This window comes from Notolepis coatsorum (genome assembly GCF_963971535.1).
Source record: "Notolepis coatsorum genome assembly, chromosome: 17".
Classification (NCBI taxonomy): Eukaryota; Metazoa; Chordata; class Actinopteri; order Aulopiformes; family Paralepididae; genus Notolepis; species Notolepis coatsorum.
The window spans coordinates 45,784,903-45,803,602 of NC_140181.1; the positions used below are offsets into that span (position 1 = coordinate 45,784,903).

At 42.6% G+C, this 18,700-nt stretch overlaps 1 protein-coding gene across 1 annotated transcript in view; it reads left to right on the forward strand.

The window, feature by feature from the left end:
• tafa5l (TAFA chemokine like family member 5, like) overlaps window positions 1–18,700 on the forward strand; it is a 138,950-nt gene that overhangs the window by 92,327 nt on the left and 27,923 nt on the right. The window contains exon 4 of the mRNA XM_084332884.1: window positions 18,445–18,495. Coding sequence (XP_084189010.1) covers window positions 18,445–18,468 — 24 coding nt within the window. The 3' untranslated portion in view covers window positions 18,469–18,495. The remainder of the gene's footprint in view (window positions 1–18,444; window positions 18,496–18,700) is intronic.

The following is an 18,700-nucleotide window of genomic DNA, read 5'->3' on the forward strand; positions in this document are numbered from 1 at the left end:
TTCAGAGTGAGGCGAGGCAGCACTGTACCGCTGGCTTCAGAGTGAGGCGAGGCAGCACTGTACCGCTGGCTTCAGAGTTAGGCGAAGCAGCACTGTACTGCTGGCTTTCCACCACTTGTGTGCAAATTAAAACTAAGCCAACCAGAAATGCGTTTGCACAAAAACAGAAAAAGGAAATTCCCCCAAATAATGTACCGTCATTTTACGATGAAGAGGGAGCTGGTATCATGAAGTGTAAGTAATCGAAACACTGATTTGGTCACGCTCTAACCGCGGTTTTAAAGTTCTACGCTGTGCGCCTCAGACAATGCTCACCGGTAGCCGGGGGAGAATTCCTTAACGCCCACATAACAAATGCCGTCGCTCAGCTATTATGTGGCCCTGCAGAGAAAGAGAATAGTTGCAGTCATGCATTTTTCACCGGGAATAAGGAGGACTGTGAAACGAATAGCACACAACAGCGTCACCCCGGTAGGTCAGAGCGGCTTGCATCATGTTATTGAGCATTTCACTGGCCCTCTTCCAGCACTCTTTGTTCCAGTGTTCTCTGAGGGCTAAGTGCTGCGGGTGTCTGAGTCAGTCTGCCAGTGTCGTTGCTGTGTGTGTGCATATATATATATGAACCGGTTTGCCCTGTATGGCTTTTTGAAGTGCTGCGTTGAGAGAGATGGTACATTGTAGTTCATCACCCATGCTGTCTGTTGCAGTGGGAGATATACAGCTCTTACATCCAGTATGACGTTAAATGTGCTATAGATAAAAACTGTATGTATCATAAACATTTTAATCATAATAATAATAATAATAATAATAATAATAATAATAATAATAATAATAATAATAATAATAATAATAATAATACATCCACAGAGCTTTTAGAAAGGTGCAGAATAATAGTATTGCTTTAGCCCCCCAAAAAGTATTGATTAATGAATTTATCATTTAAAAAATGTTTGCGGGACCAAAGTTAATGTGGTTGTTTACATGTTTACATCCCCTCCCTAATTCCCATTTCCCCTACGTTGAATGCATCTGATTGGATAAATTACATGCTGGTGCATTAGTGCGACATGTATGAATGTTATGGAATTATCTACATACATAGCACCTTTAAAACTGTGTGTGTGTGTGAGGGGGGGGTTGATTTGTTGGGGTTGGGATGGGGACTTGCGGCTGTAATGAAAAGAGGAATAGATGTAAACCATGAGGAGAATATGATCATGGGGCTGAATCATGCTGTAGCTGATTTGGATGACAGGCACGTTTAGCAATAGAAATGTTTGTGTCCAGACAAATGATGTGAGAAATTTGGCACTTTGCCAAATTTGAGTATTCCAGATGTCGCTGACAGTACGCCTGTGCCAATGTTTATGTAATAACTGGATGACAGACGGCCATAATAAAAATCAACGACTGTCATTAACTATTGTAAGGTCTGAAAATAGCATAAGGTGTCAAAATGTATACAGTTTACTCAACATGAGGGGTCAGAAAGGCTCTAAAGATTTGTACAGGTTATTATATATATATATATTTATTTTTTATTTTTATATATTAATATTATTAAAAAGTGGTTTGTTTCATTCAGGTTATCTGTTTGCTAAAAGCTGTTCCTCCTTTCTTCAAAACATCACTAACTCACTTTGAAGTCACCGCCTCCTCCATGAGGCAGGACACGGGTGGTGTAACTGAGGGGTACAATTCCCTGACTGTATTACTAGATATGATACTTACTACCACTACCTTTGTACTTAATATTCGGCCACCCAGTACACGGCATAAATATATTATGATGAACACTGTCACGTAGATGAAACGGATCCAACACAAATGTACGAATTAGAAATAGGTCTTTATTTCTACACAGCGATGGTGTGTAGAGCAAGCACTTCAAATCAATCACATTTATGAATGGAATTAGTATGCACTTTTATGGCAAGAGTATTCGTCGGTATATCAATAGAGAATGTCCAATCTCTGAAGGCGCAGGTGGTACATATACGACCTGGAATAGTTTAAGGAATAACAGCAATGATACTTTAATGATTATATACTGGATACGCTAGGGGGGGTTAATCCGGTCGCTTGTAAGTCGACAGGAGTAGGAGGGGGGGGGGGTAGAATCCGGCTGCCTCATCCGGCCAAGGGTATCCCAGGTGAACCCACTGTAGTGCCGTTCAATGCGCCGGCGATCCTTGGACCACAGATGAAAGCAGGTGGACTCTTTGTGGGCCGGCGTTCTCCGGTCCACGGAGGAGAGACGTGAAGCGACCTCGTCTTGCAGAGCGTCTCCTCACCTTGCGTCCTCTCCAGGGGGGGGGTTCCAACACACGGCAGTGTCGGGGGTCTTTATCCATGGAATAATCAATGTATACAAAGCATAATCCGTGCCTGGGAAGGCGGGCTGTCGTCGGTAGAATAATCCGGTATACAGGTCCACTCGCTCGTCGGCTCTGGGGCTACTCGGGTGCAGCTTCACGTGGGGTCAACCACCCTGGATAAGCAGCCAGTTCTCTGCCCGAAACGATGGGGTACTGACTACGGTAGTATTCTCACCGCACGAAGCACTATATATTAACAGACTATTATTAGCTTAATAGACTACGTCCAACTCGACGATATAGTGCCAAATATAACTATTCAAATATTAATATACACGATGTCTCAATACCGATGGTAGGCGAACTTGGCCTTACTCCCACACGTGGCGTCGCGGGGAGGCTTTACGTCTGTGACTATTGGAGGGTAAGAAACTGGACTGAAAAGGAAGTCCTACTTTAGTAGCGCAGTATATATACGCACTATGAACAAATAGTCCCATTAGTGGTGCGGTAGTCAGATTCCTACGCGGAACTAGGACTTGTTCGTACATGTGGAGCGGTACGTTTGAACTGGGTCTGAGGGGTATGGCAGCCTGGCACCAAGGTCTCGACCAATAGTAGAATGGAGACTATTATGGGATGTTCAGTAGGCTAGAATGGATATTCAATGCATATTGTACAAGGAATATACAAGGGATATCAGGGAATATTAGAGAATATACAAATACAATTAAATATATATATATAAATAAATATATATATTCGGTTTAATCTGGCCCTTCACAACAGGTGGGTTTAGTCAGACTTAAATAAGGATAAATAAGTAATATTAGAAAATAAATAAGGAGATAAATATATAGATTTATATGGAAATATTCATTCAAAATAATCTGATTTCATATAATGCAGTCATGAAACAGGCTTTAATGTAGGACGGAATACCCTCCACCCCCTTCTTAATAAACAGTTATACCTCCCACACAATCAGAATTCCATGATTGAAGGGGCGGTCAGGTGGCGTAGCGGAGATTGCGCTCGTCACCAATGCAAGAGTCTGCGGTCTCGACTCCCTGTCATAATCACAGCACGGGCCTACTTCACTCCCCCTCCTTCATCCCCCTCTCCATCCACTGCGCACTCATCCTCTCTTTCTCCAGTCACCCCTTCCTTCACCCTCATACGCCCAGCTGTATTCCATCCCCCTAATTCACACGCGGTCAAGCACCCCACTCTCCACAGCTGCACTCAATCCTTCCCTGATGGGGGGACTATTTCTACACCTCGACGCTGACCAGAAGCTGTCGTGGTATTAATTACCACTGCCCAGGACCGCCGTCCCTGCCTGGACGTCACCTGTTCCCGAAGAGGAACACTTGTTCTCCCGCTGCAACCCAGCAGCTCCCCAAGACAAGCACCAGGACCGCTTGCTCGCCCACTGCCACCGCGGCAGCCACAAGACAGAACATAACCCCATTCTATTTCCCCCCAATTCCTGTGTTGCTCAATTGACATTAAACACCCTTGAAACCGCTCCTATCTCTTCTCGTGTATTCAGCAATTGGGCTGTGCTCCAGACCCCTCAGCATTGCCTTGGCTTGGGCTGATCGCTATACTAGGGCTGTCTTAAATACTCCGAAGCTTCGAAGCTTCGTTCGATGGCACAAGCTTTGAACATAAAAAAAAATTGAAGTTTAAAAAATATATATATATATATAAATTTTTTAAATAATTTTTACATTTTTTTGCCTCAAATCTTGCGCCTCCATTCCAATGAAACGAAAGTAAGCGGCGCCTTCCCGCCTCCATTCCAATGAAACGAAAGTAAGCAGCGCCTCGACTCCACCTCTCTACAACAAGCACGTGGAGATTATCTGTGTTGAAAACAACAAGGACATGTGCAGCAGACATGTCGACGAAGAAGCGAAGCAATGCCGTTTGTTATTTAAGACTATGTCGGACAGATTTGTGTTCATTGTGCTGCTTTTTTAAACTGTCCCGACCCATATAAAAATATGTCTTAATAAAACGTGCTTAATTAAGTCGAATTCTGCCTTTGTCTCTATCAACTACATATAAATATTTATATAATTGTTTGCTTAATAGACGAAGGTTGCAACATAATTATGTAATGTCATGTCGTTGGCTGTGAGAGCAGCCCCACTGCACCCAGGCACCGCAGCCGAGTGAAACCTTGTTGGCTGCGTCACAGTCACGAAAGGGGCTACTTAATTAATTAATCCAATCCACTTTATTTATAGAGCACATTTAAAAACAACAATGTTTACCAAAGTGCTGTACAAGTCCCACAACATAAGATACAAATAAAATAAAAAAAAGTATTACGAATTTTTAATTCTTTTTCTCGAGGCTTCGAATTAAAGTCGAAGCTCGGCCCCGAAGCTTCGATTGCCAAAAAAAGCTTCGAAGGTCAGCCCTATGCTATACTAACTCGTTTGGCTGGGTTAGGGGGAGGGAAGCTGTGGGTGGGAAACTGGCGTTGTGGACAGCGACGCCTACAGGTCAGGTCTGGGCGCTTGTTCAGCGGAGGCAGGACTTGAGGAAGGCAGCGTGACCTCCCACGCGTTACACTTCACCAATGAGAGCCCTCGCTGCCAGGTGAGAAGAGAGCCACTGGCTGTCGCCGCACGTGTCGGAGGAAGCGTGCAGATACTTCAGGGTTCCCTTGTACCGACCAGTAGGAGAACATGCGCACAACAACCAGGTAGGGTAGGGGGGGGGGGGGGGGGGAATTGGCACAACGACTAAATTGGGACGGCGAGAAAAACAGAGAAAAATCTGAGAAAGAGATAAAAAAAAAAAATCCATGATTGGCACACCTCTAGATAAGATTATATACAGAGCTGGGTACTGTCAGTATGATGGTTTGGAAAGAGATGTGTTTTCATATTACCGTATTGGTCCGAATATAAGATGACCCCCAAGGGGATCCCCAAGGGGATCAATAAAGGAATATCGTATCTTATCTTATCTTAAGACGACCCCTCTTTTTCAAGACTCATTTTTGGAAAAATACTTTTTTGAAGACCAAAATCTTGTTTTTATTAAGAAAATATTTTCATTTGGAAATAATGATAATAAAATACATTGTTTTATTCAATGTAGTCTGTTATTCTTTTATTTTTATATATATATATATATATACATATAGAGAGAGTTTTCCCCCCATTTTTTCCCTCCCTCCCCCCTCCTTCGAGACAGGTCTATTAGGACATATGGATCATAAACATTTGGCTTCTTTATCAGAGGAGAACAATAAGAGGAAAAAATTTAAACAGTGACAATAATACAGTTTACAACTTCTTCAATTATAACAGACCCCCCCCCCCCCCCCCCCCCCCCAAAATAATAAGCGTAGGCTGTTATTCTTATCATATTTTGGTAAAATCTCATTTAGAATACTTATCTTATTAGATAGATATCTTATTATCTTTTAGAATACTGTTTTGGAGTCTTAATTTTGTTAAGAATATGTATAAGCATTATGCTTCAGTCTGAATCAAAGATTGTTAAATGATTGTGTATATTGTATTGTGTTATGACTGAATAAACTACTACTACTACTAAAAAAAAAAAAAAAAACATTGAATAAAACAATAGGCTGTTGCTTTTAACATATTTTGGTTAACATCTTTTCTCTGACTGACATTTTTAAGGCAGTCTTTTTATTATTTAGTCATTATATTCGGCACACTACGCTATGTGGCCTATAATTTAGCCTTGGGTGACACCACCACTGACTTGATAAGGTCTGGACCAGTACTGGTTATAGTCAGTACTTTAGATTATGCAAGACTGGAACCATCTCAGCATGGTCGATGGTGAGGTTTGCACTGCAGTAGACTTGAGATGAGATATCAAAGATTGATTCATGCTCAATCCAGTGGGTCCTTATGGTGATATGATGCAATTGTGGATCAATGGTGAGTGTGGGGTTGTTGATTCTGCTGAGGGTGGAGTTCAGATCTGTCTTTTTGTTTTCTTTGACTTTTGAGTTTGAGGAAATCTTGTTGCATCCAGACATTTATTGCAGACAGGCAGGATGTGAGAGAGGGGTGGGTTGTAGGTGGATTTGGTATACCTGAGGTACATATCTGAGTGTCATTAGCATAGCAGTGGTAGTCCAGGTTGAAATGGCAGAGAATCTGACGAGAGGGAGGATGTAGATGATGAAAAGGCTTCGTACAGAACCTTGGGGAACACGTTGTGTGACAGTGGATGTGACAGAGGACTGGTTGTGAAGTGAAATGAAGTGGGATCAGTTGGAGAGGTACTGTATGACAGTACCTTCAACACCAAGGTCTTCAAGTCTAGTGAGCAGGATGTTGTGGCTCACGGTATGGAAGGCTGAACTCAGGTCAAGGAAGATGAGGATGTTAAGGGCTCCGGTGTCAGCAGAGGTGAGGAGCTCATTGGATATTTGTGTAGTTTCTGTGCTGTGGAGCGGGTGAAAACCAGACTAGAGGGGTTCAAGTGGAAGTGCATGTGGGTTTGGTTGTGTGGTGACGAGGTGTTCCAGGGTTTTTGAGAGGAAGGCGAGGTTGGAGATTGGCCAGTAGTGGTTGAGGCAGGACGGATCAAGACCAGGTTTGGGATGACAGTGTCAGTAACTCCACCCAAAACAACTTGCCACAGACATACCTCTTGCTTCAGAGGTGTAATCCATCACTGCAAAAAACAAGGAATAGGATGAATATGCAACTCTATAACGCTGATATTTGAGTTTTAAAGTATCACTACTTACGTTGGATTTCTAACAAATAATGTTCAAAGATAAGACATAAAAAAAATAATAGGTTATGGAAACAAATATTTTACATAATTTCAAATGATGGATTATTGTGCTTATGATGATAATATTACTGAAATTAGTCAATTTAGAATTAAATAAAGTTGATGAATTGTCAGTTCAGCTTCATATTCTATGGATTTTGAAGGCAAAGTAATTGAAAGGATTCAGATCATGTCACTGAATTGGTGTAATCCAAATGGATTGCATTTGCTTCTTATGGTTTTTAGCAGTTCTCCCAACCCTCCCAATAATGGTGTCAGGTAGCATTCATTGAGGCAAAATGCACTCCCAAGGAAGGAAGAGAAAAGTAGGTTATGTCTCACCCTGAGAAAATAATAATTCCTCAGACTGAAGGAGTCATATTGTTTCATGAATGCGTCCCTCACCTCCCTCTCTTATTTCTAATACAGTAGAACCTTGTTAATTCACATCCCTTCAGGAATGGTGGTCATTAGGGAGAATGGAATGCGTGTACCTTTTGAATTGAAATTCCAAGCCAATGCAGATCTTAGGCATGCTGCGTAGTCTGCACACCATGTCCCGAAATACTCATACTTTGAATTTTATTTAAATTATTTAAATGACATGCACCCCAAAAGAAAACTCCTAACACGCACTGACAATATCATGCACAAACAATAGAATGTGTTTCAGCGAGGTTCAGACTCTTTCTTTACTGAACTAGCTTATCGTAAAGACCTCCATTGAGACCTGTCTGTGTAAAGCTTCGATTCATTGAACCCGTGAACTACAAGATGGCTTCGGTGTCTGTGACTCCACCAACCATGTTTCACCGTGCCTCACCCTGCATCGCCGTGCCTCACCATGCCTGCTTGTTCCTTTGATGAACCACCGCTTGGAAGCTCATCTGACCAGAGGCAGACTTCAAATGGCCCCTCTGCTCAAAGCAAACAAATCCTGATGTACCTCCTCTGAGCTTTTATATCCAGGCTGGTCCACTGGTTGAATTCCATGGGTTGCTATGCTTTTTTTCTTTCTTTCTTTCCCCTTTTCTGTCCCCCAACCTTGGTCTCAACCAGAGAAGTTTGACTTGAGAACGTTTTCACAGCAACACCACACTCATACACGCACGCGCTGGTGCCAGGGAGTGGCCCAGGATAGAAGCAGTCCTCTGTCCGTCGAGCAGCTCCACTGCAGTAGTTGTGGGTTAAGTGCCTTTAGCGTCCTTGATGGTAGTGGTTGAAGAAGGGAAGGGCTGTTTTATCATTCTCCTGCCCCTTGTCCAGATTTTATCGTTCGGGGATTCAAAGATTCATGTCCAGACAAGACATGTTCCTAACCTGTACACCCGCGAAGTACGTCGGTGCATCGATACCGTCCAGTCGACCAATCAGAGCGCTGGGTACTGTGGGGTTGTTGTGCCTCGTGATGCACATTGGCAAACTGAGGCGGTTAATCAATCAAAATGAATACGGTGTTTCAGGGCCCGTATGTACGGCAGACAAGCAAATACACACCACAAGGTTCGTTCCCGGGTCTTTCTGGACCTTTCATTCATCATGTGAAAATGAAAAATTCACTCTGTTTGTCTGATGCCAACAGTGTAATCATCAGTGTTGTCAGTTAACACATTCGGGGCCATTGGGATCCGTCTAATCCCACTCTATACGGCCAGCATTTCAAAACAAACTTTCATTGTGCGTGAGGCTGTTTGTAGAGCTAAATCTATACTTTATATTAGTGCTATCTGTCCATTCTCATTGTCAATTGACACTATAAACCGTCCCTTCAAGATGCCTTAAATAAATAATCTTTTCATCAATACGTTCCCATTTTATAGCCTCGTGAATATGAACGTTATAGCAGAATGTTCTGGGGTATTCCCTGGAACGCGAGATATAGGGTGCTAAGCTAATAACGTTAAATCGAATGGCGTTTCGGTTATACACAAGCTAGAGCTAAAACTCAAAATGCATATTGTCGGTATCATGGTCCACCATGAATGCATGAAAAGGGGGGGGGGGACGTCGTTTCTGATTATTGATTACCAGTAACGGCATTAGCCTCGGTAGCCTTATTCGCTGATCGGCTGGTCGGCTATCAAACCAAGGCCCGATCGGGCTGTGATTTACGTGAAAAAGCTCTTACCTGTGGCCGGTTGGATCCCCAAAAGGATTTCCAAGTTATCGATCGCCATCTGGTAGATCCATATGTCCATTGGCTGATGATATATTCCTTTACTGCATACTGAATTCAGCGTCCCAAAGACTATTCCAGGCCATCGGCTACACGCACAGCTTTAGGCTAACAGAAAAACCCATTCAAGATCAAAAATAAAAAAACACCGGTCTGTAACAGGGAACACTGCATTATCGAGACAGCGCCCCTATGAGGATCTGGTATGCACTTTTCCGAATTCCAAGAGTAGGGTAAATCTGCAGTGCCGCAGGGTGACATTGAGTAGGATATTACAATGGAATAAAAGCCAAAACAAGCTTACCTTGTTAAGAGGTGAATTGAGACTGAGGTTGGGTAAAATGGGAAGGGAAAAAAGGAACGGATAGACAGACGTGTAGAAAAAACGGATACATTTAAAAAAGGAGCGGATGAAAAAAGAGATTGAAACAACTTCACTTAATCTTTCTCCATTTGCTCTCCTCCCTGCTCTCTTGTTCGTTTGCGTTATCGTTCGCAGCAGAGTGCCACGTTCTTCTGGCTCCGCTTTAAAAGGAGCTAGTTAATTTCATTACAGTATCTTAGCATCTCCTTCGACACGGCCCTTGTTTTAAAGGATAAATAAACCAACGCTTCCCTGTGCCTACCCCCAAACCCCCCCCTCCTACTGATGCTGCCACTATCTATTAATCTAGCTATTTTTTCTTCTGGCTTTCGTCAGCCGGGCGTATGTACCCCTTTCTCTCTCAGCTCCCATCAAGAGAGACCCGGAGTGAACATTCTCCCCCCTGTCACTTTGAGCTCACTGTAGCCCTGCATCCGACATTTGAAGTTCTGACTTTGATACGGCTTTGAACTGCCGTTTGTGTTTTACTCAGCAAGCAAGCTAATGTTTAATGAATGTCTCAGTGCCCAGACCAGTGATGCACACAAACCAACCAAAAACCGTGATAATTTTTGTCCCTCTTTGGACGCATTTGTCACTCTACACGCGTTATGCCCCAAGCTATTCCTGCACAAGTCTCTCTTTCTCCCAAACAGCAAGGGACAAAAGGCTCTAGGTTTTGCTGCAGGTGGCCATCCCACTGAGAATAATGCAGCAAACAAACAGCCCCAGCTGCTTGATAACTAATGTTGTAGATAGCCCTCTGTGACCAGTGTCTCATGCTGCTGTGTTTGTACAGAGTTCACAGCCTGAGCCTTAAGCATTCAGGCACTCCAGTGTACTGTAGCTCTGCCTAATAATATTAACAGCAGCAGCTCCAGTGGCTACTAATGGCTATGAGTTGGGGTTACTTGGAGTGGCAGTTCCTTATGGTGTATTTACTGTATGTATGTTGCTTTATACCAAGATCAGCTTTTCTGAGATATTGTAGTAGGATGAAGCTTACTCTACAGCTTAAAAAGGCTTTAATCCCATGTTGATTATTGATGATGAACAAATAACTTCCCTGAACCCCCTAATATTTGGCGACTATCTCTTCCTGCTCTTTCAAACAGTCAACCATTCAAACTCGGACCATTCATAGACGAGAGCACCTGAGAGCTCAAGGAAGAGGACCGTGGGTTTAAATTACATTCGTAATTAGCAAAAAGACTCATTATTGCTTTTCCATTGTCTTTCTTCTTCTCTCTTTCTCTTTTTCTCTCTTGGTCTCCCTTGTCTCCTGTGCCAGGGGAGATGAATATGTCTGCTTTGTCCTTGGGTTTTCTTGTAAACACGTTGGACAGTGAGCACTGCTCAGTGGTTTTGCTTGACAGGGAAGCCGCTCTCTCTCTCTCTCTCTCTCTCTCTCTCTCTCTCTCTCTCTCTCTCTCTCTCTCTCTCTCTCTCCCTCCCTCCCTCACTCCCTCCCCCACTCCTTATCCCATGGGGCCCACCTCACCTTGTTACCCTTTTAATTAGTGGGAGCAGTTAATAGTGTCCACTGTTCCTGCCTGGCTCAGCACTCTGCTCCCGACTTCAAGAATCCCCACAATCAATAGCTAGGAGTTGGGAGTGAGGTGCTGCGGAGGGAGGAGGAAAAACAAGAAAGTACCAGGAGTTCTATCGTCGGGAGACCCGCCGGTACATTCGGAAAACTTCCCCGGGAGTGAAAAAAAAGAAGAGAGATGGCTGGAAACTCGACAGAGAAAGCAAATCAAAGAGAGAGGACAATGCAAGGGAGACGGAGACGGAGACGATGCCGGTTTGTATCAGTATCTCCGGTCCTTTTTCTCCTTGTACTTTTGGAACAGATAACAGGGGCCTTGGAATCCCTCTCGGAAAAGCTCTTAGCATTCAGGAGCTTCTTCCCCTACCTCCACTACCTCCACCCCCACCCCCCTTAAGAAAAACACTGTAATCAAAAGAGCCAAAGGTTTTTATTTTTTATTTGTAGGATCCTGTTGTGGCCCTACTGAAGCTTTTACCCTATCCCCACCCCCCTTCTTTTCCTTGTTTTGATTTAGAGATGCAGTAGAAGTACTTAGCATTTAGATGACATGTTGGAGAGGTGCGATGGATCAGCGCTCGTTCGTTCAGGAGTGGACTGCATTTTCTCCCACAGCATCGGGTTCCCGGGTCCCGTCCGTCCGCCTGCCTGCCTGCCGGGAAGGACAGACGGAGAGACAGACGGACGAGTGGAACGGTGGGCCGGGGTGGGCATGCGGAATACCAAGTCTGCCCTACTGCTGCAGAGAACGCCTGGCACGGTCGGAGAAGAGGAGGAGGAGAGTGCCGGCTGCTGGGAATGCCAATGCGCTCCCCAGACAGCCCATCTCACCTCGGCTGGCCCGATTGGTTGAACAGGCCATTAGCTTCCTGATTATGATTAGCCGAACCATTATCTTCACAAAAAGTAGCACGTTCACCGATGTTAAGAAGACAAGGGAGCTGTTTTCTTCCTCTGGCCAAGGGGAAAACAAAGTCATTTCATGTCCTGTGTTCTCTTAGAGAGGAGATGAGTTGCCATTCACAGAGAAAAGGAGTGTAAATAACAGCGTGGTTTCTTTTTTTTGTGGTGCAAATGTATTTATTGAGCAATTGAGAAAAGGCAGTTACAGAAAGGACAACATACATATAGTCCCCTTACCAACCCATATTCAGCTTAGGTCTTTTATCCCACAAAACAATTGAGACCCATAGTATTAGCCTTGTTTCCTATTCTAACACAGTACTGTACCATATAGAAGACCCTTATGGAATTACGTTTCTAAGACACGGTACCATAGAAGACCCTTATGGAATTAAGTTTCTAAGACACTACCATAGAAGACCCTTATGGAATTAAGTTTCTAAGACACAGTACCATAGAAGACCCTTATGGAATTAAGTTTCTAAGACACAGTACTACAAACAAAATCTTTATTGAATTACGTTTCTAAGTCACAGTAGCATATAGAAACTCCTTATGGAATTAGGTTTCTAAGACACAATACCATATAGAAAATCCTTATGGAATTAAGTTTTCAATGATCTGCTAAAGTGTGTACATTAAAAGAATAAAATTTTAATAAATAAGACCATGGACTTAATATATGAGATGGTGTGCAGGGTGGGAGGGGGCACCTGAATCAAAGATGGGTATATTACATTGACAGCTTCAAGAGACATCTGGAAGTCTTTTCAATTTGTCAAAGTACCGTATTGGTCTGAATATAAGACGACCCTGATTAGACCAAATATAGAAAAAATTATAAAGAAAAACATTATATTTGAAAATAATGATAATAAAACACATTGCTTTATTCAATGTAGGCTGTTGTTTTTAACATATTTTGGTTAACACATTTTCTCTGTTTGCATTTCGAAGGCAGCCTTTTTGGGCTCACCATCTTCTAACATTACACTCTTTTACATCATATATCTTGGCTGCTCGACAGTTGTTTGATGTCACCGCTTTGGTGACCATGATCTTATCGGCATCGTAACTCCTCCTTTGTTGTTTGTTAACTTGCCCGACTTTTGAGCCACTTTGTTCGAGCTGGTCGCTGTGTCTCTCCATCTCTCCAGGCGCCTGTGGCTGTGTATGCGGATGTTTTTTTTTCACCTGTCACTGCAGTGTGTGTGTGTGAGAAGAAGAGGGAGATACAGAGAAAAATACATTTAAATGTCTAGACTAGAGCGTGAAAATAAGACGATGAGCCCCCTCTTCCCATCTTATATTCAGCACAATATGGTAAATAAGGGACCCCAGGTGGACTCACGTCTACTAGGTATTATTATATAATATTATTTTATATAACAATTTATCTATACGTCTTGACAGACACAACCATTCCACCAGAAATGCGTCTGCACAAGGTTTTACACTTCCAAAAGTGAGGTTGAATGCAATGAAGCAAACTGTTATGTTCCGTGGTATGCAGGAATGGAACTCCCAGACATGTTACACAGGAGAATAGTAAATGTTGTTTCAGAATCTTGGTAAAACAACATTTTCAACCAAAGAAATTGACATTCCCTAATAGATAGTGTGTACGTAAATTCAAATGTATGTGTCTGATAAGGATATAGGGCAGGGTTTCCGTTGTCCGGTAATTACCGGTTTTTGACCGGCAAAATCTGTTGAAGTCCGACATATTTAAATCTCTCCGGTCATAATGTCAGGTGAAAATAATTCCCTCTAAGCACAATTTGAATTGTATTAAAATAGTTACATTTGTTTCATTGTTGCTTCACCAAGCAGGTCTAATAATGACAACGATGTGTGTTCTATTATGATACCTGTGTAGTGTTCTGATAACGACTATTGGTGAAGCGATGTCGAGATTCATTTGGTTTGGCAGCGGGAGCTAGATTTGCGAGAAGCATGCAACTGCAGAGCCGCAGAGCTGACAGTTGTGCGCGCACAGTGCAATACTCCAATTCAGCCATTGGCAATTCAGCTGTTGGGTGGGTGGCGCTGCTGAGCGGTCCCCAGACCGGACCTGAGAGCGCCGCTGGCTCTGCGGCTCTGCAGTTGCATACTATTGGTATGTTCTTCGTTGGGACTGGGAGGCGGAGATATAATAGTCATCACGCAACGTTTATATTTCACGATAATGTTGCCGTCTCTCTGCCAAATTTCTCAGTTATTCGCTTGATATAATTAATACAAATGTCCAATATAACGGAATTCGTTAGCTCATAAAAATGTGATTATAACACACTGCTGTATTTAATGTTGGGCCGACTGCCCAGAGACACCTATTTGATTTAAAGTCAGCAGCAGCACGGAGTCTCGGGACTTATTTGATTTGGAATAATGACTGTATATGCAAAAGTAGCCTAGTTTTAAGTTAAAATATTATAAATCTACATGCCTTGAGGATGACATTCTTTATATAGCCTGCCTATCAATTGTTTTTAAGCTCAATAAACTCTGACCAGAATTGATCCCATTTGTCCAGTAGATTGAAATCTTGCAGGACACGGAGACCGGCAACAATTTTTTCTAACGGAAACCCTGATATAGGGATATATGTCAATTCAAATGTATGTGTCTGATATGGATATATTATTAGAAGATTGTATAATTGGTTGATACAGTATGAACATAGATAATGTATGAAAAAGCTAAATTGTATATTATGCTGTATTGTATTATGAATTGATTATTAGTAGGTATTGTATTGTATTATGAATTGATTAGGAGTATGTATTGTTGTATTGTATTATGAATTTGATTAGGAGTATGTATTGTTGTTTTAATTGTCTGTATGCCATGTGTGTGAGTGTATAAAGTCTAACTGTATTTTACGTGTTATGGACCCCAGGAATAATAGTCACAGCACTGCTTTGGCTAATGGGGATCCAAATACAAATTGTTTCATCCCATTCCCACCTCAGCGGACTACGCAATTTTCACTCTGGGTGAAAGATATATTGGTGTAGATTTAGGAATAAAAAGTTCTCCATTTACAATCCTGCCCGTTTTGCGCAACCATAATTTTAAAGTCGGGACTAGATCTTTCCTCGCGAACGGATACTTGGTCACGTAGTCACTTAGTTTGACGTAATTGGTGCGAGTTCGGTCACGTATCTTGCACTCAACCAATAGCAGCTCTCATTGTCGCGAGGATACGGCCGTCGGGCGACAACAAATGACATCCACAGATTAAGGTTACATCAGAACATGACGAAAATGGACAAAAAATATCTTCTAAAGTTCGCAAAAAGGTTTCTAAACAATGTTATAATGCATCTTGCGATCGTTCAGAAAGAACGTATACAAGATTTTACACAGACACGGTGGGATAGATATAGAAACTGTGTCGAACGGTGGCTTAACCTACCAGGCCAGAATCATACCATTGCGGAGACATACAAACATTGTTTAGAGATCGATTTGTGTCATAAATGTCATGATATATATCTGTATGTCATAAATGTCATGATGAATTGAAAATGGGGGACCCTGTGTAAACAAGACAAAAGTTTTTCTCTGGGCCCTATTCCTCGTACCTGGCTAACTGAGTTAGCCGGATATTTTTCAGGATAACTTGACTTAAACTTGACCTTTCGGTTCCCCGACGTGCGATTTTCTAAATCACTATGGCAACAGATCAAAAAGTTTGAACCTGGTCGAGGGCAGGGTTAAGTTCAGTTAGCTGGATAAACCATGGCCACGCCCTCGCAAAGAAATGCCAGCTCCCTTCCTGAAATAATTATGCTTTTGTGCTTCGTTTTTCTAGAGGGGGCTTTTGAAATGTAAAATAATATACCTAAAATGCTGATAAATCATATTCAGCCTATGGATTTACTTTGTTCTAAATAATGCACGTCATATATACGGCGCTCGCGAGGTGCGATATACACACTGTGGTTATTTTTTATAACGTCGGAGCATTGCAAATGTGAATCCCGCAGGGATGTTTTTAATGATTGGATTGTGTTTCATTCAAGCATAAATTGAAGCGTCTTCATGCGTGGATTGTGGATATGAATTACGACGAATCTGAATATGTGGATTGTTGAATTGTGTCACTCACACGTTATTGTGATATTGTAACTCGGATTAAAATGTTTGAGGAGATGCGCTGTTTGACGGATTTGATGACGTGGATGTGACTTGAGAAAATGAATGAGCAATTGCAAGCCTTTGACGTTTTGATGAATGCATGAGAAAATGCATTTATCTGTTCAAGCACTGTTAGTGTTATCTGATGATGAACAAGAAGGTGATTAACATGACTGGTGTCACTGGTATCAATTCAGTTAATTAGTTAATTAGTAATCAGTTAAAGGTTAATCAATGTCCGAAACAGATTAAAACCTGATTAATAGTGAAACTGTATAGTCTCCAAGCCTCTCTGACACGTTATTTCGGGGGTCGCGCCTTGAAAACTTTGGGAACCATGTATTTATAAGTACATGATACCTAAGCACATACAGTACAGATATCCTCATAAGTATCTATTAATTCGTATCAATTAGATACTCTTTGGGCTTGTTTTTGTCTACTTATTCTGAAAGAGTTTAACTAATTATTTTCGCTAGCAAGATCTCATTATTCATTCCATTAGGCCTACTGCCAGCAGGCACATTTAAAGAAATATAATCTGATTGATTGGGGTAATGAGGGACTTAAAATTTGCCTATAGATTATGCATTTAATAATCGATCAATAATAATCAATGATCGAAGGGTTGGTGGTTCGAATCCCGCTCAAGCCCATGTCCATCCCATCGCCGTTGTGTCCTTGGGCAAGACACTTAACCTACTTGCCTCGTATGAATGTGTATGCATGTGAATTAATGTTGGTGGTGGTCGGAGGGGCCGTAGGCGATGATTATTCGCCACGCTTCCGTGAGTCTGCATCAGGGCAGCTCTGGCTGCAATTGTAGCTTACCACCACCGGTATGACTGTGTATGAACGAATAATGGACTCTGTGAAGCGCTCTGGGTGTCATGAAGAGCGCTATATAAATCCAAGTCATTATTATTATTATTATTAACTTGTCGGCGAGGCTATTGAGCCGTACTGTATTGTACCCATTCTGCAATCTGTTAATAAAGTTTTCAATCAATCAATCAATCAATGCCGTTAGAAAATCAGGATTTCTACTGGCGGCTGGGTGGCGCAGCGGACTAATCGCTCGTCACCAACGCGAGAGACACTGGTATCAAATCTGGCTGTCAGCGTTGCCTCCGGCTTGGCCGGCCGTCATACTGGCTCAATTGGCAGAGACAGCGGGAGGGAAGCCGGTGGGGTGGTATTCTTGTCGTTGTAAACAGCGACTCCTACAGGTCGGTCAGGGCACCTGCACAGCGAGGGAGGGAGAGGGTGAGGGTAGTGTGACCTCCCACACGTTACACCTCACCAATGAGAGTCCGCGCTGGCAGGTGAAAATATGCCGCTGGCTGTCTCCTATGTCTCGGAGGAAGCATCTGATAGACTTCAGGGCTCCCTAGACCGACCGGTGGGGGGCACATGCGAGCAACGACCAGAAAGGGGAGGGGGAATTGTCATAACGACTAAATTGGGATGGGGGAAAAACACAGAAAAACAGGAGAAGAAAAAGTGGATTTTTTTTTTTTTAAATATCAGGATTTCTGCGATCGACACCTGCTGTCTTTTCAGGTGAGGCGGCCGCTCGCAATTATCCGGAGTATCAAGTCTGGTTCGAATTAACGAGACTGAATCAGCATTCGAGGAACAGGGAAAGCCTGGATTCAAACATCGGGTTAATTTAATCTGGATAATGGAACTTTTGATTGACTTAGTTGAACCAGGTATGGGGAATAGGGCTCTGCATCCCGCAATCTGTTACAGTTTTCAATCAATCAATCAAGATGTGGATACACTATTTGATGCTGTGCTGAGAGACAGTTTAGCTGTGTTTTTGTTTACATAACTAGCATTCTAGTTTTCTTCAAATACTGTATGCCATCTAGTTTTATTGTTTACAGTGATGTTTATGTAGCTCTGCTAGTTCATAGTGATGTTTAAAGTATGTTAGCTTTCAGAACCAATGCTTGTGTTACCCTCACCTCTTCCTCCCCCCACACACACTAGGTTCTAGTGACTAGGACAATAGAGCTACGCAATCGTCTACTTTGATAAGCGACAGTGGTTCATGAGGTAGAGCAGTCGTCTGGAAATCAGAAGGTTCACCGGTTCAATTCCGGCTTCTCCTCGGCAGCATATCAAAGTGCTGTGGAATTCCTTCTGTTTCTCTGACGCTGTTTTTTTCTCTCCTTCTCTTCTCTAGCCTTTGCCCAAGGAGCCGTCATAGAGGAGTGGGTGAACACAGCGGATATAGGTGGGTTTATTCATTCAGTCGCTCTAGTCTAAAGGGAACATTGGAGTCAAAGCATTCTGGAGAGTGTGTTTGTTACCGTATACAGGCCACCAAGGATGTCTTCACAATTCCAGAGTCCTGTAGAATGCAGTGTTGAGATACAGACAGTGATGTACCTGAACGCGTTCAATGAACGATCGTTCATGAACACGTTCGTATTTTGGGC